Source organism: Bos grunniens, chromosome 9 (genome assembly GCF_055505025.1).
Source record: "Bos grunniens cultivar Pamir isolate PY7600 chromosome 9, Bosgru_T2T1.0, whole genome shotgun sequence".
NCBI lineage: Eukaryota > Metazoa > Chordata > Mammalia > Artiodactyla > Bovidae > Bos > Bos grunniens.
In genome coordinates, this window is record NC_141173.1 from 34,298,863 (window position 1) to 34,324,879 (window position 26,017).

The window sequence follows — 26,017 nt, forward strand, 5'->3', positions numbered from 1 at the left end:
AGTTACTTGCACATATAAAAATAATATGTTTGACACAATGGGCTATAGGTGTATAGTGTAAAATTTAAAAATATCTTGAGATATGTGCCCTGGGTCAGTGGATGGTTCTGTTGCCCTACACATACCCTTGGCACCCACCCCTCTAACCTATATAGAAGTGGTATGACGAGAGAAAAGCAGTCTCAGAACACTCCATTTTGCTGGCCTGTAAGAAAAACTATCTTCAAAGATTAGATGGCTCAGTAGGTAAAGAACCTACCTGCAATGCTGGAGACACAGGATATGCAGGTTCGATCCCTGGGTCAGAAAGATCCCCTGGAGAAGGAAATGACAACCCACTCCAATATTTTTGCTTGGAAAACCCCATGGACAGGGGAGCCTGGTGGGCTACATCCAAAGGGTCACAAAGAGTTGGACACGACTAAGCAGGTAGGCAGGATGAGGGGAAAAAAGCTGCCAGACCAACTGGCTGATTTAAAGAAATAAACCAACTGAATTATAGGCATCAGTTACTGTGCAGATGAATAACTGTGGGAAGATGTAGCAGGAGAGTGCTGAGATGAAGCAGGGACACGCTGTCCTGCGTCCACAGACATGGGATGTGGTGAATGAAATCTTGTTTTCTCCCCAGAAAACGCAGACCTCCCCACTGCACCCTTTGCTTCTTCCATTGGAAGCCACGGTATGACATTACGATGGAAATCGGCCAACATCTCTGGAGTGAAATACATCATTCAGTGGAAATACACACAACTTCCTGGAAGCTGGACTTACACTGAGGTATGAACCACTGCCTATGTACCTGCGTGCCCATTCAGTCATGTGACCGCATGGATTGTAGCCCTCCTGGCTCCTCTGCCCATGGGATTCTCCAGGCAAGAATACTGGAGTGGGTTGCCGCTTCCTACTCCAGGGGATCCCAATCCATGGATCTAATCTGTGCCTCTTGTGTCTCCTGCATTGGTAGGTGGATGCTTTACCACCATTGAACTTCAATCTTTGCTACTCTTCATGTTAAACCTTTTATTTTTGAGGAAAATATATTATTGGATATAGATATTATTCCTTCAGCTCAGCATCACATAACCAACTACTCACATCATTGGTCATTATCTGTCCATCCCATTGAAAATGATGCCAACTAGGGTGGAGGTCAGGGAGGTCATCCAGGGGGGGTCCCTATTAAGACAGCAAAAGCAGGTTCAGAGAACAGTCCCAAGACACCAAGTATTTTAACACAGAAAATTAAAGGAAAGCCTTGAGGTAAATGCCAAATAATTGAATCCATAATTTTGCAGGTTTGAAGACGGAAGGAATTTCAGTGTGAATTGTGTGGACTGAGATCAGGGTATCTCAGCTCTGAGCTCCAGGCCTCCTTTCCAGCTGGCCTGGCAGGCCCTGTGCTGTGTGTGCTTAGTCGCTCAGTCCTGTCTGACTCTGTGTGACCCCATGGACTGTAGTCCTCCAGGCTCCTCTGTCCATGGGATTCTCCAGGCAAGAATATAGGAGTGGGTGGCCATTCCCTTCTCCAGGGGATCTTCCCGACCTAAGGGATTGAACCCAGGTCTCCTGCATTGCAGGTGGATTCTTTACTGTCTGAGCCACCAGGGAAGCCCTGGATCACTTCATATCCGGAAGGCCATGCATCATCTACAAATGAATCTGTATTCTTGAGTTACAATATACGGAAGCGATTCCATAAATACTGATGTTTGATCTCTCATTGATTAGGCCGTGTCCAAGCTCTCCTATGTGGTAGAGCCCCTGCACCCCTTCACTGAGTATGTTTTTCGAGTGGTTTGGATCTTCACAGCCCAGCTGCACCTGTATTCCCCTCCAAGTCCCAGTTACAGGACTCATCCTTATGGAGGTATGGCATGCATACCTTGCTCGAGAAATCAGGGGTCATTCCAAAGCTTTGGTTTAGTTCGCTTTTATTTTAAATAGTGAAACAGATTTATTCCTTTGTTAATCAATCCATCTAACAATGGGGTACATAACTGGGTGTCAACTCGTCTTCCAGGTGCTCACCATGAAAAGTGAAAGTGTTAGTTGCTCAGTCCTGTCTGACTTTTTGTGACCCTGTGGACTGTAGCCTACCAGGCTCCTCTCTCCATGGGATTTCCCAGGCAAGAACACCGGAGTGGGCTGCCATTTCCTTTTCCAAGGGATCTTCTTGACCCGGGGATTGAACCCAGGTCTCCCGCATTGCAGGCAGATTCTTTACCATCTGAGACACCAGGGAAGCCCACGTGCCCACCATACCTTTGATCAAAAGAAAAATCTCTGCTCTAGTGAAGCTAGAGCAGAGAAAGGAAAGGAAAGGAAATTTTGGTGGAAAGGAAATTCCCTCGACAGTAAATCTAATAAATAAGGAAAGTATACTGTGAGTAGGAAGACATGGGTTGCTATGGTAAGAAAAATGCTTTGAGCAGGGTCTGTCCAGGAAAAATGGGGAGTGCATTAAAGCAGTTGGTCGGAATAAGCATCATTATGTGATTAGGAGTTATGGAAGGTTTTAAAGGAATAATTGCTTCAAATGCTCCTTAAAAAGATAATTGGCAAATACACATAGAATGCATTGAATGACATTGAGTGATAGAGACTGGGAAGTACAGAGGTAGGAAGACCAGCTGGGAGGTTATTATTGTACTTCAACTTTTGGTTAGAGATGATTTAAAAAAACAGTCGATACGTTGGAACATTTTCTGATTTATTCTTTCAAAGATTTGACTTCCATACTGGGAAAAGGATTCAAGCCTAGAGCCTTTCAGGGAGATAAATGCCAGGGGAAGACATTCAGGGAGAGTTGCTGGTGTTCTCAACATCTGAGTTAGCTGAGGGGACTTGAGAGGGCTTATTCCAAGCCAGATGTTGGATGTCCCTACCCCTCAGTTCTGGAGAATCAGCTGCATGCAGAGACCCTCACACTGAACTAGGCCTTGGACCAAACCTCAGCAGGACAGCTGATGAAGCTGGTTGGGGCATTTTCCCTCTCCCCTGATTAGTGCCTTCTTTTTGCTTATAGATTTTAGGGTACATGTGGTCCTTCTGCTGATTATTCCCTGACCATCCTCAGGACCTCAGATTAGACACGGGTCTGGGGCGATATCTGAAATGTTCCAGATCAGAGTAGAATACCTAGATCCTTTTTGTTCAGAGCAGTGCCTCATGGACTCCAACACTATGGGAACATTTTCCAGTACTGGAGACATACTGTGGTCCAGGGCAGATGGCTAGTTACATCAAAGTAGCAAAGAAGGCAAATTTTGCTTTCCATTTCTGAGCCTTTCTCTGGATATGCAAGCCCCCAAACCCTCCGTATGTTTCAGTTCTCATACTGGGTATCCTTTCCATGGATAACATCTCATGCTTCAATTCTGTCTCACTTTTTTAGCCACATCAAAACTTACAGAGTTACCCATTTGTGTTCCGTCACCTTGTGGCCCTTTTCTCTTTCAGCTATGGGAAATATATGACTTTAGATGGTTATTATCGCCTTTTAATTGGGGACTTTATGAAGATAATTTCTTAATCAGATGGAATAATCACCTTGCCTAACCTGACCAGCCTTTTCAGAGACGACTTTTGTCAGAGAGATTTGGACTACTCACAACTGGCCACGGAGGTGGCATGGAATGTACTTGCAGCGGGGTAGATCATGCCTGTCTGGGTGTGGACTAAAGGGTTAGGTTTTCTGACATCCTAATTCCGATTGGCTAGGAGATGATTCCTTCTTCCCGGTCCACCTGAGTCACTTAGTGCGGGGAGCTGAGGAGTGAGGCAATGATATCTGTGTTTGCTCAAGCTCTGTCTGAGAGTTGGGGAGGTACCCTATCAGAGATCAGTTGAAGAGCCTTTTTAAAACAGCCAGCAGGAGGGCGGCTCTGTCTTCCCTCTCCCCGCTCTAAGGGGACAGGGGTGATGCAGTGCACCTCCCAAAAACTGTTCAGAGGGAGAGAGCCTGCTGAAGGGCAAAGTGGTATCAGTCTGCCTTTCTATGAAAAGAGGAAATAAATGGGTAGGGCTGCAGGCACAGGAGGTAAGGAAAGCAGGTGCGGACTGGCTGTCAGATCATTTGTTTTCCTTTCTGTTCTTTGCCACTGGGGCAGATCCTACAGTCTGTAGGTGAATGCTTGGTTAGCAAATGCATGCTCATTTTCGTCCTTCATGAGGGAAGGGGATGCTGCTAAGGCACAGAAAACCTGGATTTGGGGAACCTTGAGAACTTTGGGGAGGAGAGTACTGTCTGGGTCAGCAGAGCTGATGCCAGCAAAAGGGAAGCAGGCTGTTCTAATTCAGGCTTATCTAAATCCCTATCTTTAGCTAGAACTGGTCCAGCCACAGGACCCTAATGAGGGAAAAGGCCTCAGGCCTTACTTCTTTCAACTTATGTTAATCATTGACTTCAGTTTTGTTATAGTCTCTTCTCCTTCCTAACCTGGTTCCATCCCTTTTTTTAACTCAGTCAGGTATCTGGAGATTTTTAACATTTTTTTTTTCCCCTACAGTATTATCCTATTTGTATACTTCCACATTTAATTTTATGGCATAAATTAGAAGTGAGGAAAATAACACTTTCTTTAAAGAGTCCCTTAGAAGAGTAGCTAACTGACATTGTTTAGGGATCAAGAACTGCAGTTCATATATTACCACCTCCTACCACTTATTGTGACTATTAAAGAAAATATTCATTTATGCTGTTTTCAAAAAACAAGACTTTGACTCTACGCTGTTTACGTTTTTCTCTGTATATTTTCTGCTCACCGTGTTACCATTATCTCTTCTAGTTCCTGAAACTGCTCCTTTCATTAGGAATATTGAAAGCTCAAGTCCCGACTCTGTGGAAGTCAGTTGGGCTCCACCTCAATTCCCAGGTGGACCTATTTTAGGCTATAACTTAAGGCTGATCAGCAAAAACCAGAAACTAGATTCAGGGACACAGAGAACCAGTTTCCAGTTTTACTCCACTCTACCAAATACCACCTACAGGTAAGAATTTAGTGGTGCATGGAGAATGTAACCAGCATGGGTGCATTCATGATAATTATCTAAGAAATATGGCTACAAAATAATTTAAAATGTATTTTGAGAAGTCTCATTGACTTTGTGCTGCTGGTTTGAAGTTGTGGTTTCCCTCAAGTCTGTATGCTTATTAGATTACACCATCCTAGGCAAAAGCATTTTCAAGCCTTTCTATTATATTCAGAGAAAAATACAAATGTGAGCTAATAAATATGGGCTAAAAAAGACAACATAAGCACCATCAATATCATTTCTTCATTTAATCCAACATGAAAAAAGTAAAGAGGTAGAATTATGTATGGTATTTTTACATTAACTGTTAAGGGAATTATTTTATTATTGTTAGCTTTTCTAGCATTTACTAAGATCTCTGTAAATTAGGGCATGAGGGTCATGCAGATAGCAGAGTTCTGTTTTTGACCTCTGTGACCCTGAACTATTCTGTGGGGAATGCAAACAAGGACATGATTGATGGTCATTTTAGTGCTGAGCAGCAGCACCAAGTAACTAGATACACGCATTGCCACCTTGTCCTTTAAATAGAAATGTTATTGCTCCTTCTATTTTTATCCTAAGTTCACACCATGCCATGTAAAACACATCTCTCCAAATTGTTTTTGGAATAGGTTTTCTATTGCAGCAGTAAATGAAGTTGGTGAGGGGCCGGAAGCAGAATCTAGTATTACCACTCCATCTCCAGCAGGTATAGACTGGGGGTGTGCCTCCTGTTACTGGGAAGTTGATGGGTGGAAGGGTGGATTCAGATCTTACAGGTCCTGTGTCATCCGGTGTTCCTTAAGCCCCTACTTGTCTGCCCAAATAACTGTCTTGCGAATACTTGATAAGTTTCAATTTTAAATGAGAAATCAGTCCCAGCTGACAAACAGGAGTAAGTTGTCAGAGCAAAGTTTTCACATTGAAATTTAAAAATTAAAAAAAGGAAAAAAAAAAGGAATTAAAAAAATGGCCCCAAGTAAACTCTTGGTTTCAGTTAAAGTCACCAGTGATTATGACTTTCATTTACATACTTAGGGAATACATATATCCTACTCTAACCTCCGCTTTATGGGCCATCATTTAATAAAGATCAGATATCTTTTTCTTCCAGTTTCCTTTAGGTTTTCAAATCTATCTGGACTTAGTAAGTTACATTTTACTATTCTGATATTCAAACTACCAAATTAGCTTTTGTTATTAATTGGCAAGTATCTTTTTTTTTTTTTTTTCCGGCTTCAGCATTTTAACGTTTGCCTTGGGAGACTAAATATGTACTGCATGATTCCCACGTAAGCAAAATCTTAATAAAAGAAAATGCTGTCTAAGAAGCACCAGAAATATTTTGTGGAAAGTTAGTTCAAAATGTTTGGAATAACACGCGAAAACTCAAAATACTAGGAGTGTGTTTTCTGTCTTGGTGGCAACCCTGTTTGCTGACTTGACCTCCCATTCCCTGAATCTGCCCCCAGATATGCCGGTGGGTGTTTATTGAATGTCATCCATTACTAACCTTTAGTTTCTTTGGCTGTTACTAGACTCTAGGAAAGGAGAGGTATTTTTGTTATGCAAGAAGCATCCAAAGGACGAGTTAAATATAGAGCAGGTTTAAGGTTGTTATTACTATGATTACTGCATAACATTTATTAATTACCCTAAAAGTGTTGATCAAGGCACAATGCATCAGTCTCCAGTCGAATAGGACATCACGCAGAGTTCTGCAGTCCTCAAATTTCATTATTACAGGCCTTTCTCCTGCCTCAAAGGGAGAGATAATTGAAGACAAAACAGAGCAACCAAAGTCTGTCTATATGTGTGTGTTATGCAACCAGCCCCTCCAGCCTGGGCTGGACTACCTCCACCAAGCAGTCAGATTCCCAGGGTGGAGGATAATGAGCCGAGCTCCTATTTGGGCAAGGCTGTTGAGAACAGTGATACTGCATGTGGTGTGATTTTGAGGGCATTCAGGGGCACATACCCAGAAATCCTACTTGGTTGACACAGTACTTCCCACCCCAGTCATAGAATTGTGATTTATACCACAGTTGAAATACCCCAGTATCTTCAGAGAATATCTGGCAAAGCTCTTCCGTGTCCCAGTCCCCTTGTTTTTAAGGGTGATATTGATCTTTTTTGTGTCAATATGTATATGATTGGTCTGTCTGTCTATAAAGTCGTGTTGTTCTTTTAGTTCAAGAAGAGGAACAGTGGCTCTTTTTATCCAGGAAAACTTCTCTAAGAAAGAGGTCTTTAAAACATTTAGTAGATGAAGCGCATTGCCTTCAGTCAGAGGCCACACACCATAATATTACAGGTCAGTGTAATAGAGAAAAATGTTTCCTTAGTGTGTAAGGAAAGAGCCAGGTTGGCTTTAATACCTTTGCTAACGATTAAATAAATGAGTTCTCTTTAGTGTCAGTGTTTTGTCTGGTTGTTACATAGTAACACGTGTATTTGCCATCACTTTTCCAGGAATATCAGTTAATGTCCACCAGCAAGCTGTTTATTTCTCTGAAGGAACTCTTATATGGGTGAAGGACGTTGCCAACATGTCTGATGTGTCTGGCCTGAGGATTTTTTACAGAGGCTCAGGATTAATTTCTTCCATCTCCATAGACTGGCTTTATCAGAAAATGTATTTCATCATGGATGAACTGGTTAGTCTGAGAATTTAAAGTGAACAACTAGATATTGAAAATCTAATGCATATCTCGACATATTAATATTTATAAGTAAACATAATTCTTTCATTCAATAATTAATCATTGAGTGTTTACTATGTTTTAGATACTGGGTTAGCAATGAATCATACATAGAGTCTTATAGGAGGGTCTAGATTTTACCTAGTACTAAGTACTTTATTTAGTCCTGATATACCATTAAATCATCTTTCTTGTGATTTTTCAGAGCTGTGAGTTTTCACTAATGATAATTTGACTTCCATGAGACAGTGGTAACCTGAATTATCACTGGGTAACAACTGCCAATCATGATTAAAATCAGCTGTGAGCATTTTAAATTATTTAATAACCATGGATAACTTTAGTAGGTCTCTGAAAATATTGGTATTATCGAATCAAGTTTCCTTTTTTGAAAGAGAGGCTGGGCTCAGTCACTGTGGCTGGAAGCCCATAAGCTTCAGTTCAGTTCAGTTGCTCAGTTGTGTCCAACTCTTTGCCACCCCATGGACTGCAGAGCGCCGGGCTTCCCTGTCTATCACCAACTCCCAGAGTTTACTCATACTCGTGTCCATGAATTGGTGATGCCATCCAACCATCTCATCCTCTGTGGTCCCCTTCTTCTCCCGCCTTTAATCTTTCCCAGCATCAGGGTCTTTTCAAGTGAGTCAGCTCTTCGCCTCAGGTGGCCAAAGTATTGGAGTTTCAGCTTCAACATCAGTCCTTCCAATGAATATTCAGGACTGATTTCCTTTAGGATATACTGGTTGGATCTCCTTCCTGTCCAAGGGACTCTCAAGAATCTTCTCCAACACCAAAGTTCAAAAACTCAATTCTTTGGTGCTTAGATAGGCCCATAAGCTTAGATATAGCTAAAATATTAATAAAAGTAGTTGAGTGTCTCCACAAATATGAAAAATATGTACTTGTATTTCATGGATACCAATAGAATATGAACTCATTAGGATATAGGATATAAAACTGTCTTTTAAGGGCTTTTTTATGTTTTCAAAAAGTGCTCTGCGACTAGTGAAATTCTAAGCACAGAACAGTTGCTTAAGGAATATTTGTTGGCCAAGTTGACTAGAGACACTAATGCTACTGATGTACTTTTCTCTAGGTATGTGTCTGTGATTTAGAGAACTGCTCAAACATTGAGACAATTGCACCTCCCTCAATCATTGCACCTCAAAAAATTGTGGCTGATTCATACAATGGGTAAGTGTTAGCCTTGTAAATGTGAATTCTCTTCCTTTGGCAAGAATCTTAGGGAAACTTGCTTGCTAATAATATTGTAGTGCCAGATGAGCCAATCTGATTTCATATTTAATTAAATCCAGGCAAAGTTTTCATTCTTATAGAGCCAAGAGGAAATTTCTTTCAAACTTCACCCACAACTTTTCTAGGTAAGCAGGTTTTCCTTTCTCCTTTGCAGTAGCTTATGGGCATATGGGAAAAATCTCTTCTCTGGGACTCAGGGACCTGGCTTCTCTTCTTGGGTTTGTCATGATTTTATGCATGACTCAGAGTTTTGTTCCCCCTCTGCTCTCCCCATGAGAAGCCCTTCCTGCCTATCTTCTTTTCATTACACCATTTTCTCTTGCTGAGCAGTTCAGTGCCTGTTTGTTTTTCTGGTCTGGTTATCATGGGTTTAGCATTCTTCCACTGACTCCTTTCTGCTGATTTTGGGTGGTTCTTCCCAGCTGTTTTTACTCAATTTTGGGGTACTTCATCATGATTTTGTAAAATGCTAACACTATTGCCTCACTTAATTGTGAATATTTTTAAAAGCTTGTTATTGTTGTTCAGTTCCTAAGTCGTATCTGACTCTTTGTGACCCCATGAACTGCAGCATGCCAGGCTTCCCTGTCCTTCACTTTCTCCAGGAGTTTGCTCAAACTCAAGTCCACTGAGTCAGTGATGCCATCCAACCATCTCATCCTCAGTTGCCCCCTTCTTCTCCTGCCCTTAATCTTCCCCAGCATCAGGGTCTTTTCCAATGAGTTGGCTTTTCTCATCAAGTGTCCAAAGTATTGGAGCTGCAGCTTCAGCACCAGTTCTTCCAATGAATATTTAGTGTTGATGTCCTATAGGATTGGCCTGTTTAATCTCCTTGCAGTCCAAGGGACTCTCAAGACTCTTCTCCAACACCACAATTTGAAGGCATCAATTCTTCGGCACTCAGCCTTCTTTATGGTCCAGCTCTCACATCCATACTACTGGATAAACCATAGCTATGACTATATGGACCTTTGTCAGCAAAAAGCTTCAGTTCAGTTCAGTTCAGTTCAGTCGCTCAGTCGTGTCCAACTCCTTGCGACCCCATGAATCGCATCATGCCAGGCCTCCCTGTCCATCTGCAACTCCTGGAGTTCACTCAAACTCACGTCCACTGAGTTGGTGATGCCATCCAGCCATCTCATTCTCTGTCATCCCCTTTTCCTCCTGCCCCCAATCCCTCCCAGCATCAGAGTCTTTTCCAATGAGGCAACTCTTCGCATGAGGTGGCCAAAGTACTGGAGTTTCAGCTTTAGCATCATTCCTAGTCTAATACAAATGCAGGATTAGTATTGCTGGGTAGCAACTGTGCAAAATAATACCATGAAGTTTCAAAAAATGGCTTAAATGTTTATGTTTTCTTCCGTTTTGTCATTCACAATGCATGGGAATATTTATTGACAGATTTTGACTAAGAATTTCTGTGTATTGGAGAAAAATGTTTCATAATAAATGACAAGTTCAGTCATGTAAGTTTTACATAATATGCTTTCCTTTAAGAGTAGACGTCATTAGAAAACCTTTAAAGACCCCTATTGTCCTTAAATTCTGATTCCTTAAGAAGTCACATGTAATAATTAGGAGATTAAGCCTTATAAGAGAGGCTGACATTTTCCAGGATTCCAACTTCTAACTTAAATGAATAGAGCATATTTGTAATAAATGCCTTTTCCAGTTTGCATCTTGGGAAACCCTGTACTTACCCACTCTGGAGATACTTGGTTCTGATTGCCCAGCAGGATAAGACAAAGGTGCTCCTCCTTCACCTGTGCACTGACTCACACCAGGCTTCTTTTGCTCCTGTGTCAGGTATGTCTTTTATCTCCTGAGAGATGGCATTTATAGAGTCGATCTTCCTGTGCCTTCTGGTGGGGGCTCAGAAGCCATGCGTATTGTGCAGAGTGGTACTTTAAAGGACTTTGCAATCAAGCCACAGTCCAAGCGAATCATTTATTTCAACGACACTGCCCAAGTCTTCATGTCAACCTTTCTGGACGGCTCCGCATCCCACATCATCCTACCTCACGTCCCCTTTACTAATGTGAAGAGCTTCGCTTGTGAAAACAACGACTTCCTGGTCACAGATGGCAAGGCCGTTTTCCAACAGGATTCTCTGTCTTTTAATGAATTCATCGTGGGATGTGACCTGAGTCACATAGAAGAATTTGGCTTTGGCAACTTGGTCATCTTTGGCTCATACACCCAGCCATACCCGCTGCCAGGTCGCCCACAGCAGCTCTCCGTGCTGTTTGGCTCCCACCAGGCCCTGGTTCAGTGGAAGCCCCCCACGCTCGCCATTGGAGCCAGTGAGTTCCCTGTCCCCTGCCTGGAGGCTGGCCTTGTCAGAAGGAAAGGAAAACTTAATAGGCTTGGCATGGCAACTCAGCTTTGAGAGCCCTTATGTGATTATTTAGCCATTAACCCAAAGCGCTACTTAGCACTCTCTCTGTCTCCTCTCTCTCACACATACACACAGTGTTATTACGTTTGTTCTACATTTATCAGTTTTGATAAATAAAGAGAATTTCTATATTTTATCATGTACATCCCAACAGAAGGGTTGGAACATTTATTGAGTGTCTCCTTGGAGCCAGGCACTGACATTCTAGTTGGAGGGAATGCATTAGCCAGGGGAATGGAACACTTGGGTTGAGATTTTGTATCCAGGGAGACCTTGCATGAATTTGAGCCTAAAACTCTCGGGACTTGAATTTTCATCTCTGGAGAGGCAGCATGTGTGGTGGGTATGCAGGTGGGCTCTAGAGCCAGCCTGCATGGATTCAAAGGCTAGTCTCATCAATTATTAGCAGAATGACCTGGGCAAGTTACTTAGCCACTTCATGCATGTTTCCACTGCTGGAAATAAAAATATTAATTATATCCTTCTAAGGGATTGTCATATAGACCGAATTAAGATGCATAGGTAGAACCCAGAACAGCATCTAGCATAGCAGTTGGCAATTTTTTTCTTTTTTTATAATAAAAGAAGGACCAGATAATAAATATTTTCTGTTTTGTGGGTCATACAGTTTCTGGGATAGCTACTCAACTCTGTCTTTGTGGTATGTAAGCAGTCATAGATAATACGTAAATAAGTCACTGTGACTGTGTTCCGTTACAACTTTATTTATAAAAACAGGCAGTGGGCCAGATTTGTGGGCTGCAAACTGTGGGCTGCAGTTTGCCAGCCTCTGGTCCCCTAGCAAACATTGTCTGCTGCTGCTAAGTCGCTTCAGTCGTGTCCAACTCTGTGCGACCCCATAGACGGCAGCCCTACTTTTACTTTAAGACCAAGTTAGTTATGCCTGTTTGTTGTATATATCAAAGATGGCTGAAAATGAATTAGCAAAATTTTTTAATTTTTATTTTTTGGGCTTCTAGGAAGTGATATTCTGCTGACACTGGAATAATACTACAGATTTGTCGTTAAACGTTTATTAGGAGCTTGTATAGTGTACCCTTCTGATAGTTCCACGCAGCCAGTGACACAGCACAGAGAGGGACAGTGGCCTCCCATTTGTTGGCAAGACGTCTCCTTTGATGCGACAAAATGAGTGGGTAGAATGGCCACTGTCCTAATCGTATCATCAGGTTAACCCTGGCGATTAAGGGGTAACAGGCCCAATTATCCTTCCACTCAAGGTGAAGCTGTAGATAAGTTTACTGAAAATCCTTTGTTTGCCCTTGCTGATGTCATCCTGGTGAGTAATATTGTTTAACTCTTCCGCATAGGTCCTTCTGCCTGGCAGGACTGGACTTATGAGGTGAAAGTATCAACCCAAGACCTTCCTGAAACCACTCACGTGTTCTCTAATATAAGTGGGACCGTCCTTAATGTACATGACCTTCAGAGTGCTACAAAATATGAGGTTTCTGTGAGAGCGAGTTCTCCCAAGGGGCCAGGCCCTTGGTCAGAGCCCTCAGTGGGAACCACTCTGGTACCAGGTGAGAGAATGCTCCTGATTTAGGGAGTGATTCTGACAAAAAAGGCTTTCTCCCTGTCTTCTTTAAAATTTCTCACCTTAGGTGTGGTAAAGAAATGAGCATGAGGGTGCATTGACCCTTGAGCATGTTTATTGTCTGAGATTAGGAAAGCAAGTAAAGCACAGTGTAATATTAATGTTTCTAACGTTCTATTTTATACTGTCCAAGATGTTTTTGAACAAACAATATAATTTTCTTCTTCTTCGTGGTTTTCTCCTTTCTCATGGCTTATTAAGCTGTAGCACTGCTTGGATGCTGAAAGTCTCGACAAGAGAAGTTGAGGGGCTGTGAATTATGTTGAATTCTGTCCTCTTGGTTGAAAGAAAACGGAAAGAACTGAACCATTTATACTACTGTTGCTTCTGAATATCACCAATAGCTAAAGCAAAACAACAAAAAAATTTGCCATGATGTGACATTGCTGTAGTGGCAGCATCAATACACATTTCTCTTCACGTTCAATTACAAATATTTACATAAAAATCAAAGTGTGTTTAATATGATAGAGTATTCTTCTAAGCAGATATGATTATTCGTATACTTCCAGTGTATTTTTCAAAATGCTGATTTACTTTATAAAAGAAATCTAACAAACAAGATGTGTACCTAAAAATGTGTGTTTTCTGTGATATTTCTTTCAATTTTTTTTTTAAACCAAACAGCTGCAGAACCACCATTTATCATGGCCGTGAAAGAAGACGGACTTTGGAGTAAGCCATTAAATAGCTTTGGCCCAGGAGAATTCCTATCCTCTGATATAGGAAATGTGTCAGGTAAACACCAAGTTCCCTGTACACTTGGATGGCAGGTTTCTAGTTGTTAGACTTCCTGAGATATTCGACCAATCAGAAGAATTGAGTGTTTTAATATTAGGTCAATAAGGAAAGGAAAAAATATTGACTGAATTATACTGCCCGTGACATGATGAAGAAAATGTCTGTCCTCAAGGAGGAGGGCCATTTATTACTCCACAAAATGTGAGGTTATTTAATGATGTATGCCCATTTCAGGAAGGCTTTGATACACTTCTCGTGTATTTTAATCTCTCAGTGTCATCTCAAACTAACAGCCTATCCTGTTCCATGAAGATAGCTATAGTTAAGTAATTTGTTATGAGTTTGCTATAAGACTGGAGCACAGAACACCTATATGAAGTTCTAAATAAAACATAAGAAAGAATTTCATGGCAAAGCAGATTATGTAATAAATGCCTAAGGCAAAACTACCCATTTATTACTTAATGGCATCTTCTGTAATTATCTACTTATTTGATTTCTTTATTTGGTCATTAAAAATTACCGTAGCACTTCTGACCAAAATGAGCTGGACTTAGGATGTAGTGTGGTACTAATGGAAAGAATGATACTTTGAAGTTGGTTCAAGTCTGGGTTCCTCCTCTTTTCATCTGTGAGACCTTGGGCAAAATAGATAATTTCACCTAGTCTTGGGTTTGCCATGTCAAAAAATGGAAATGATTTCTACTTTAGAGCTTTAAGAGTTGAGTGAGATACATAAAAGTGCCCAGGACGATGTTGGCAAAGAGTAGATGCTCAATGAATATTAGTTCCTGTGTCTAGTTCCAGGGCTTAAGATTTTAGAATAATGTTATTGAAGCATTCTTGACACATCTCTGAAGCTCTAGTGAATATCCATGTTATTGCTGAGGTGCATGTGTGATTTGCTGACACGCTGTGTTTACACTGGCATACACGAGAAAATAACTGCTACCAATTCACTTTGTTTTGAGACATGGATTGGTATAACAACAGCCTCTACTACAGCGACATGAAAGGTGATGTTTATGTATGGCTGCTGAATGGGACAGACGTCTCAGAGAATTATCACATACCCAACATTGCAGGAGCAGGGGCTTTAGCTTTTGAGTGGCTGGGTCACTTTCTCTACTGGGCTGGAAAGACCTATGTGGTAAGTTAAAGCCTGACATCCTACATGCTCTCAAACAATGCCTACCCACTTCAGTGACTGGAATGTCATTTTCATGATTTTTTTCATACTTGTGTTTCACCTATGTTATTATTTACTTAATATTTGTCTCTAAGCCTACTCACCTTTTAATTAAAATATTCATGTAGAAAGGAAAGTCTATATCACTATTTGATTAGTTATGTATTTTCAATAATATCTTGAAATAAATATATTAAAATGTTCACCGGTGGAGTAGTGTCCTGGGGAAGATGGCACACCCCAAAGGCATAATGAAAAGAAACTAAAGGAGGGGACTATTTTCAACAGCATGGACAGGGCTAAGGAAATGAGCATCGGATGGTGAAGCACGCTCTGGGCTAGCAAGTGTGGGAGGATATTACTGCCTCTAGGCAGAGAGGACAAGGGAAAGGGAAAGAATGGTGAGGGCTGTAGCTTTAGCAGAGTTGCCAACATGAAAACCAGCCATTGTCAAAAGGTATAGTCCAGCAAGGAATGATACGATAGTACACATGTACCTCCATCCCTCTTTTCTTCTGCCCTCTGATCTTCTGCCACTGCTTCCATTGGCTGCACCTCCCTGGAAGCCAGAGAACAGGGAGCTAGGTTGGTGCAGGCCATCACTGTCAGGCTCAGGGGGCACTGAGGAGGGCAGACAGGGTGGGATTTGGGGGCCAGATGAAGACATCCTGTGCATTGTGCACACTGAAGAAAAGAACGGTTGATGATGAGATCAACGGTCTAATAGATCAAGAAAAAGATTGCTTCAGTTTTACGATACAGAAGGGTCATTTTGGTTTTATGGTACAAAATTGTTTCCTAATCAGGAGGGCACATATCCATTTGTTTATTTATTCATTATCTGTTACCAGTATGTTTAGAGCCTTGACAATTGGCATAGTAGAGAATATGAGGAAAATAGTAGTCATGTCCCTGCCTTTGAAAAAAATATATCAGCTTTGTTGAGATATAATTTATGTACCATAAAACTCAACCTTTGATTATATAAAATGCAGTGGTTTTTAGTGTGTTTGCTGCACAACCATCACCACTTGCCCCTGCTCTTTTCATGACATAAAAATAAATTCATGGGGACTTCCTTGGTGGTCCAGTGGGTAAGACATTCCCAGTTCCTGGGGGGGGCCTGGGTTCGATTCCTGGTTAGGAAACTAGATAGCACATGCCACAGCTAAGACCAGTGCCAAAAAAGAAAACATCGTGAATCATTAGAAGAAGCACACAGAGCATTGTTGTTGTGTGTGCTCAGTCGTGTCCGATTCTTTGTGACTCCATAGACTGTAGCCCACCAGGCTCCTCTGTCCATGGAATTTTCCAGGCAAGTATAGTAGAGTGGGTTGCCATTTCTCCAGGGACAGAGCATTGTCTTTAGAAGCAAAGTAATATGATATAGTCTGAATTCATAAGTGCCAATGACTTGTAGGCAGAATGGAGCTGAGTGGGGTTAATCAGAGAATGATTCCCAAAATGGATTAGTATGAAAATAGTTTTGAAGGAGGAAGTGGGAGAGTAGTATAAAACCTGGTTTCAAGTATTTGCTCTGTTTCTTATAAAATGATTTAACTTCTTGAAAAATCACTTCACCTCTTTGAACCCAGCTTTACTTGTGAAAAAGTAGGAAATGGAAATTCTTTACAGGCTTAATGTGAGGGTTATAATAACTAATATTTTAAAGATAAAAAAGACGTACGGTGCCTGGCATATAATAGGTACTTAATTATAGTAATTAATATTAGGGAGATTAAACAGAGAGGAGCAAGGAGAGACATCACTATTTGGAGTATACATCTTTGGGAATCTAATCAAATACATTCTTATGTTTTGATTATGTGTTGATTGTCTAGGTGTATGATTAGAAACAGCAAGTATTAACTCAAAATAAGTGTATCTCCTTTCTCTTTGGAGACATGAAAAGGAGTAAGCTTCCTTGTAATTACATTCCCCAAGCTAGGCGCATGACTCAGCACAGAGTGCCAGTAAGTATTTATGGTTGGAGAAATGAATGGATGAATGCAGTAATTTACTAACAATTGCAATAAACTATTCAGAAATAATGATGCCATTTAAAAATCACTAAAACTGAGTTATGATTATTTCATAGATTCAAAGGCAGTCTGTGTTGACAGGACACACAGACATCGTGACTCACGTGAAGTTGCTGGTAAATGATATGGTGGTGGACTCGGTCGGTGGATATCTCTACTGGACCACGTTATATTCAGTTGAAAGTACCAGGCTAAATGGAGAAAGTCCACTTGTATTACAGGCACAGCCTTGGTTTTCTGGGAAAAAGGTGAAAGTTCAAAACATAAGATCTGATCATTTAATTATACTAAATAATGCTGTTGTATAGTTATAATAATACTATTTCCACTTGTTGTGAATACTTCAGGTAGAATCTGAAAGGAAATACTACTATGGTAAGATCTTGGTATAACCAAATTTCTCTAAGTCTTATTTGATTGTCATAATTGATTAAATAAAATATAATATGGAGATTTTTATATTTTGCTTTATCTTGAATGGACTCACACTTTAAGAGCATCTTAATTTGTCCATTTTTATAGTCTTTAGGAATTCTATCAGATATTTGAGAACGTCTTCTTGGGTGATTATTAGGTGTTTTATTATTTTTAGTCAGTTTCTGGTACTGACTGCTCTAATAACTATGCAGCTCCTAGGAAAGTTATTTGACTTCTCTGTGACTGCTTCATTAACTGAGTAATGGGAATATTAACAATTGTCCTCCTTCTTAGGGTTGTTGTGATGATTAAATGAGATAATTCATGGGAAGTAGTGAGAACAACCACTCAATAGTTGTTATATTTTGTAACTCAATCTAAAAAATGCACTAATATATTAAGAGAAATGATTCTAAGGCAAATTTTTTTACTTCCTCAACTTCTAGAAGCAATATCTATTTTTCTTGATCCTGTTTAGGTTCCCTCTAGCTATCCATCTATATTTTGAAATTTTATTTTTTCTGATGATCTTAAGAATATGTCTACTGTAGAAATTTTAGAAATTACTGAAAAGTGTGAGGAAGAAATAAATCATTCATACTATTTCTATCTATTTAATATTTCTTAAAAATTTTATCCCTTTTTGTTGTCAATAGAGATAAAACATACATAGTATAGGTATACCAGATCATTTATAAACAAACAAACAAATTGTTGAGTCATTTGATCCTCAATTCCAAAAGACATGCTGGTTATAATTCCTAAGATTTTCATATACAGATTATAACACAGGTATTTAAAAGAAATAAAAGTTTACACACCAGAGATTATTCATTTCTGTCAAATAATGAAAAGATCCCTTAATTGTATTTTGGGGCCACTTGAGTCTGAATACAAAGTATATTTTTTATGTTTCAATAAAAAAATTTTAGGGGAAAAACTCTTTTTTTAAAGGCATATTAAAGATAATAGTATCTCAAGAGTAACTTCCTATTCATCCCCTTGACTTCGTCTGCAATCACCCTGCTGTCCTGATCTCGTCCTTTGGGAAACATCTACTCAGGATTGCCCTGGAGTGGCCCTGGGAACTTTTCTATAAATGAGTGAATTTTTAGACATCTCAGCATGTTTGAGGAAATACATTTTTATTTAAAATCCACTCCAGATTCTCTCTCAGGCTGGCTAATGGTGCTGCTGCTTGTGCCAATATGTGTTCTGGTTCCGCTGTTTGATGTTTTATTCATCTGTCTCTGTTAATGCTAGTGAGTGTTTTGAAGGTAATATGTTTTACACTGAGTAAAGCCTTCCCTCTCATTGTCATTCCTTTACATGTTACTCACAAATTTATCATGGAGTCATAAGATAACTTTGAAATCAACAGGTATAATAAAAGTCATTTATAGAAAGACTCATTTGTATGATGAAAAGGGAAAATGAAATGAGATATTCCTTTAAAGTGAAAAGATGTAGGACTCATAGTATATAGTACATTTTACCACAGGATTAAACTTCAAGGTTTTAATTTAGATCAAAGGGATTATTTCCAAGGGATGGGCTTTGTTAGACATAATGATGGTTTCCAAAGGTTTATGGAACACCCTCTGACACTCTTTAACCATGGGCTCCAATGGCTTGTGTAAAGGAATGGGGTAATGACCCATCCCCTGAATTTGACTTATGGCTGACATAGTTTGTCGTATTTCAGCAAAGGGAGTCATAGAATCTTCTTTTTTAAGAGATAAAGTAGAGTTAATCTGTGATTTATAAAACTCGAGGGCATCTCATTATAGATAAAAAGCAATATTAACTTGGTTTCACTTTAACTGGAAAAATTATCAATAAATCTCTTTTAGCCTGAAGCAAGGACATAATTCAATTCCCCAAAGGCTGGGAATTGCTAGAATAGTTTTCTACCTTTTGGAAAAAGAGTAGGTTGAGTTTTCTTAAAGACAAAAGGCTGTGATTCATATGATGACTGAAGGTTCTGGCAGCCATGAAACTTGAGATTATTTCTGTATAGCAAGTCTTGGGTAACCAAGTACTTTTAGTTCTTGGATACTTCATTGCATTCTTTTTATATTTTTCCCTGATTGATGTTTTTGTTTATATGCTGTTATATCTTGCTAAAGGTATAGTCATCAACTTTATTTTATCTGATACCTCTTAGCCTCCAGGTCTGCTCTAGAAAGACTCCACTACTCTGAGGTCAGACTCCTTGTAATCTCAATACCTATAAAGCCAAAGAAAGCAAAAAAGATCCCTTGGATTGTAAATTCTATCTCTTGCACTCTATTTCATAGGAGACTCAGTCTTTCCACAGGTCTCACCTAATCAAATGGACTTAAGACACAAATTGTAACAAGAAGACAAAGAGAGAGTAATAAAAAGTGGTTGTAAGATGTCAGCTGGAAATGGGACTAAAGTTCCATATGTACACGACTCTATCCAATTGTATCACGTGAAAACCATGTCTATATTGTATTTTAGAAAGTTATCAGCATGTTTTTGGTTGTAATTAACAGATATTAATATAATTTAAAATGGCTTGAATGGTTGGTTCTCAAACTTGGTGACACATTGGAATTATCTGGGGAATTTGAAGACACACTGGAGACTGGGTACCATCTCCAGAGATCAAAATTTAACAGAATGCCAGACTGGAAATTGATATATTTAAAGAATCACAGGTAATTCTAATCTGCAGCAATGTTTGAGAACAACTGATTTAAACAACGATCAGATTCACTGACTTATGTGGCTGAAGAGTCCAAAGTTGTGCTAGCTTTAGACAAGGCTTGGCACAGTGGTTCAAAGTTCCTCATTCAGTAGGACCTGGAGTGTGGTTGAAAATTTGTATTTGTAACAAGTTCCCAGGTGATGCTGATCCTGGTAGTCCAAAAATCAAACTTTGAGAACCACTAGAGATAAGTATATAGAAGTGAATAATAGATAGTTCCTGCCATTTGAGGATTTTTAGGAAACCAGTGCTTATATCCAAACTACATAGTAATAAGCATATATATATGATATTTATACTCAGTAAAAGGTAAAAATCACTAAGTTTATTATTCCAAAGAAGATGCTGAAGAGAAATCTGTAGCTTAAGCATGATGTAATCACAAAGATTAAACATGTATTTGATTTGTTTTCTTTCCTTATTTTCTATTTAGGTAATTGCTTTAACTTTAGACCTTAGTGATGGGTTCCTATATTGGTTGGTTCAAGACAGTCAGTGTATTCACCTGTATACAGCTGTTCTTCGGGGTCAAAGGTGAGTAATACTGAAGGTAATTGGTTGAAAAAGAGAAAGTAACTTGCCCCTTAGTTATAAATGATAGTGCTTAAGAATTCATTTATTCTTTCACTAAACATTCACTAACTATCCACTGTGTTTGCAGACATTGTGCTTGCAAGGAAAGATGAGTTTGTAAACAACTAATTAGTGTAGAACATGGTGAATATTCTATGGCTTTCCTCTTAGCTCAGTTGGTAAAGAATGTACCTGCAATGACAGAGACTTGGGTTCGATTCCTGGGTTGGAAAGATCTCCTGGAGAAGGAAATGGCACCTCACTCCAATGTTCTTGCCTGGAGAATCCTATGGACAGAGGAACCTGGTGGGCTACAGACCATGAGATCGCAAGAGTGAGACATGACTTAGCTGACTAAACTGCCACCAGGGTGAATATGGCAATGGGATATAAAGAGAGTCCAGTCGAGGCACTGAGGAGTATGCCCCTCAAGAGCCTAGGAAATGAGTGGATAGGTTTCTATGCTTCTTAACACAGTCTCTAACTATGATTATAGACAGGCCTGTAGACATCTTTTGGAGAAGGCAATGGCAACCCACTCCAGTGTTCTTGCCTGGAGAATCCCAGGGACGGCAGAGCCTGGTGGGCTGCCGTCTACGGGGTCGCACAGAGTCGGACACGACTGAAGCGACTTAGCAGCAGCAGCAGCAGTAGACCTCTTTAGTTGATCAATTTGAATGCTTTGTGTTTAGTATTCTTATCTATATACTTGATTATATTTCCTTTTGTCACTATAAAATATTCTCATTAATCTATGGTAATACTCTTAATCTTAAAGACTATTTTGGTATTCAGTTCAGTTCAGTTCAGTCACTCAGTCATGTCCGACTCTTTGCACCCCATGAACTGCAGCATGCCAGGCCTCCCTGTCCATCACCAGCTCCTGGAGTACACCCAAACCCATGTCCATTGAGTCAGTGATGCCATCCAACCATCTCATCCTCTGTCACCCCCTTCTCCTCCTGCCCTCAATCTTTCCCAGGATTATGGTCTTTTGCAGTGAGTCAGCTCTTCGCATGAGGTGGCCAAAGTATTGGAGTTTCAGCTTCAACATCAGTCCTCCCAAAGAACACCCAGGACTGATCTCCTTTAGGATGGACTGGTTGGATCTCCTTGCAGTCCAAGGGACTCTCAAGAGTCTTCTCCAACACCACAGTTCAAAAGCATCTTTTGCACTCAACCCTCTTTATAGTCCAAATCTCACATCCATACATGACCACTGGAAAAACCATAGCTTTGACTAGACAGACCTTTGTTGGCAAAGTAATGTCTCTACTTTTTAATATGCTATCTAGGATGGTCATAACTTTCTTTCTAAGGAGCAAGCATCTTTTAATTTCATGGCTGCAATCACCATCTGCAGTGATTTTGGAGCCCAGAAAAATAAAGTCAGCCACTGTTTCCACTCTTTCCCCATTTATTTGCCATGAAGAGATGGGACTGGATGCCATGACCTTAGTTTTCTGAATGTGAGCTTTAAGCCAACTTTTTCACTCTCCTCTTTCACTTTCATCAAGAGGCTCTAGTTCTTCTTCACTTTCTGCCATAAGGGTGGTGTCATCTGTATATCTGAGGTTATAGATATTTCTCCTGGTAATCTTGATTCCAGCTTGTGCTTCTTCCAGCCCAGCATTTCTCATGATGTATTCTGCATATAAGTTAAATAAGCAGGGTGACAATATACAGCCTTGACATACTCATTTTCCTCTGTGGAACCATTCTGTTGTTCCATGTCTAGTTCTAACTGTTGCTTCCTGACCTGCATACACATTTCTCAAGAGGCAGGTCAGGTGTTCTGGTATTCCCATCCCTTTCAGAATTTTCCACAGTTTATTGTGATCCACACAGTCAAAGGCTTTGGCATAGTCAATAACGCAGAAATAGATGTTTTTCTGGAACTCTCTTGCTTTTTCAATAATCCAGCGGATGTTGGCAATTTGATCTCTGGTTCCTCTGCCTTTTCTAAAACCAGCTTGAATATCTGGAAGTTCACAGTTCACGTATTGCTGAAGCCTGGCTTGGAGAATTTTGAGCATTACTTTACTAGCTTGTGAGATGAGTGCAATTGTGTGGTAGTTTGAGCATTCTTTGGCATTGCCTTTCTTTGGGATTGGAATGAAAACTGACCTTTTCCAGTCCTGTTACACTGCTGAGTTTTCCAAATTTGCTGGCATATTGAGAGCAGCACTTTCACCAGCATCATCTTTTAGGATTTGAAAGAGCTCAACTGGAATTCCATCATCTCCACTAGCTTTGTTCGTAGTGATGCTTTCTTTTTTATTTTTTTTAAAATTTTATTTTATTTTTAAACTTTACAATATTGTATTAGTTTTGTGATGCTTTCTAAGGCCCACTTGACTTCACATTCCAGGATGTCTGGCTCTAGGTGAGTGATCACACCATTGTGATTATCTGGGTTGTGAAGATCTTTTTTGTACAGTTCTTCTGTGTGTTCTTGCACCTCTTCTTAATATCTTCTGCTTCTGTTAGGTCCCTAGCATTTCTGTTCTTTATTGAGCCCATCTTTGCATAAAATGTTCCCTTGGTATCTCTAATTTTCTTGAAGAGATCTAGTCTTTCCCATTCTATTGTTTTCCTCTATTTCTTTGCATTGATCTCTGAAGAAGGCTTTCTTATCTCCCCTTGCTATTCTTTAGAACTCTGCATTCAAATGGTTATGTCTTTCCTTTTCCCCTTTGCTTTTCACTTCCCTTCTTTTCACAGCTATTTGCAAGGCCTTTTCAGACACCCATTTTGCTTTTTTGCATTTTTTTTCTTCGGGATTGTCCTAATTCCTGTCTCCTGTACAATGTCACGAACCTCCGTCCAGAGTTCATCAGGGACTCTGTCTATCAGATCTAGTCCTTTAAATCTATTTCTCACTTCCACTGTATAATCATAAGGGATTTGATTTAGGTCTACCTGAATGGCCTAGTGGTTTTCTCCACTTTCTTCAATTTCAGTCTGAATTTGGCAATAAGGAGTTCATGATCTGAGCCACAGTCAGCTCCCGGTCTTGTTTTTGCTGACTATATAGAGTTTCTCTCTCTTTGGATGCAAAGAATATAATCAGTCTGATTTCAGTGTTGACCATCTGGTGATGTCCCTGTGTAGAGTTTTCTCTTGTGTTGTTGGAAGAGGGTGTTTGTTATGACCAGTGCATTCTCTTGGCAGAACTCTATTAGCCTTTGCCCTGCTTCATTCTGTACTCCAAGGCCAAATTTGTCTGTTACTCCAGGTGTTTATTGACTTTCTACTTTTGCATTCCAGTCCCCTATAATGAAAAGGACATCTTTTTTGGGTGTTAGTTCTAGAAGGTCTTGTAGGTCTTCATAGAACTGTTCAACTTCAGCTTCTTCAGCATTACTGGTCAGGGCATAGACTTGGATTACCGTGATATTGAATGGTTTGCCTTGGAAATGCAGAGATCATTCTGTAGTTTTTGAGATTGCATCCAAAAGATGCATTTGAGTACTGCATTTCAGACTCTCTTGTTGACCATGATGGCTACTCCATTTCTTCTAAGGGATTCCTGTCCACAGTAGTAGATATAATGGTCATCTGAGTTAAATTCACCCATTCCAGTCCATCTTAGTTCGCTGATTCCTAGAATGTCGATGTTCACTCTTGCCATCTCCTGTTTGACCACTTCCCATTTGCCTTGATTCATGGACCTGACATTCCAGGTTCCTATGCAATATTGCTCTTTACAGCATTGGACCTTGCTTCTATCACCAGTCACATCCACAGCTGGGTATTGTTTTTGCTTTGACTCCATCCCTTCATTCTTTCTGGAGTTATTTCTCCACTGATCTCCAGTAGCATATTGAGCACCTACTGACCTGGGGAGTTCCTCTTTCAGTGTCCTATTTTTGCCTTTTCATACTGTTCATGGGGTTCTCAAGGCAAGAATACTGAAGTGGTTTGCCATTCCCTTCTCCAGTGGACCACATTCTGTCAGGTCTCTCCACCATGACCCATCTGTCTTGGGTGGCCCCACACGGCATGGCTTAGTTTCACTGAGTTAGACAAGGCTGTGGTCCATGTGATCAGATTGGCTAGCTGTCTGTGATTGTGGTTTCTGTCTGTCTGCCCTCTGATGCCCTCTCTCAATGCCTACCATCTTACATGGGTTTCTCTTACCTTGGATGGGGTATCTCTTCACGGCTGCTCCAGCAAAGCACAGCCGCTGCTTTTTACCTTGGACATTAATATTTTTGATATTAGGACATTAAGAAAGTCATAGCAGCATTCTTATGCTTAGTTTGCAGGGCATAGCTCTTTATCTCTTTACTTTCAATTTTTGTCTTTACCCTTAAAGTGTGTTCCTTGTAAACAGCATATAAGTTTTTGCTTTTTTATGCAGTCTGACAGTTTCTGCCTTTTAATTGGGGTGTTTGGTTCATTTACATCTAATATAATTATTTATTGATATGCTTGAATTTAAGTCTACCATCTTGGTGTTTGACTTCAATTAGTCTCATCAGCTGTTTATTCCTCTATTCTACTTTACGCATTTTTGACAGTGAATAAAACACTATTTTAGTATTCCATTTTATCTCCTCTCATGACATTTAAATTATGTGTATTTATAATTTTCTTTAGATTGCTTTAGAGAGTAAAATAAGCACTTTTGTTTATTTATTTATTTATTTTTAGTCTCTTTTATTTTATTTTATTTTTTTTATTGAAATGAATCTGCCCCAGATATACATGAGTTCCCCATCCTGAACCCTCCTCCCTCCTCCCTCCCCATACCATCCCTCTGGGTTGTCCCAGTGCACCAGCCCCAAGCATCCAGCATCGTGCATCGAACCTGGACTGGCGACTCGTTTCATACATGATATTATACATGTTTTAACAGTAAACATCTTCAACTTACCATTGTCATATTCAAAGTGTTCTTATTTCATAAATGATTTTATTTTATTATATTTTTTAGTTTTTATGTTGCACTTTTATTTTTTTATTTTTTTTAATTTTTTACTTTACAATATTGTATTGGTTTTGCCATACATCAACATGAATCCACCATGGGTATACACATGTTCCCCATCCTGAACCCCCCACCCACCTCCCTCCCCGTACCATCCCTCTGGGTCATGCCAGTGCACCAGCCCCAAGCATCCTGTATAATACATCTAACCTGGACTGGCGATTTGTTTCATATATGATATTATACATGTTTCAATGCCATTCTCCCAAATCATCCCACTCTCTCCCTCTCCCACAGAGTCCAAAAGACTGTTCTATACATCTGTGTCTCTTTTGCTGTCTCGCATACAGGGTTATCGTTACTATCTTTCTAAATTCCATATATATGT

General features: G+C 40.0%; 1 protein-coding gene across 10 annotated transcripts in view; it reads left to right on the plus strand.

Moving 5' to 3' along the window:
• Window positions 1-26,017, plus strand: part of ROS1 (ROS proto-oncogene 1, receptor tyrosine kinase) — a 129,751-nt gene that overhangs the window by 35,920 nt on the left and 67,814 nt on the right. For 4 of the 10 annotated variants that reach the window (XM_086317156.1, XM_086317158.1, XM_086317157.1 and 1 more), the window contains exons 6-18: window positions 632-780; window positions 1,732-1,870; window positions 4,791-4,992; window positions 5,652-5,728; window positions 7,211-7,333; window positions 7,492-7,676; window positions 8,818-8,915; window positions 10,785-11,281; window positions 12,708-12,920; window positions 13,622-13,732; window positions 14,707-14,885; window positions 17,023-17,214; window positions 20,554-20,654. In XM_086317156.1, coding sequence (XP_086173282.1) covers window positions 632-780; window positions 1,732-1,870; window positions 4,791-4,992; window positions 5,652-5,728; window positions 7,211-7,333; window positions 7,492-7,676; window positions 8,818-8,915; window positions 10,785-11,281; window positions 12,708-12,920; window positions 13,622-13,732; window positions 14,707-14,885; window positions 17,023-17,214; window positions 20,554-20,654 — 2,266 coding nt within the window. Of the gene's footprint in view, window positions 1-631; window positions 781-1,731; window positions 1,871-3,887; window positions 4,043-4,790; window positions 4,993-5,651; window positions 5,729-7,210; window positions 7,334-7,491; window positions 7,677-8,817; window positions 8,916-9,037; window positions 9,104-10,784; window positions 11,282-12,707; window positions 12,921-13,621; window positions 13,733-14,706; window positions 14,886-17,022; window positions 17,215-20,553; window positions 20,655-26,017 lie in introns of those variants that run through there. The other 6 variants (XM_086317154.1, XM_086317155.1, XM_086317161.1 and 3 more) reach the window with 6 other exon arrangements.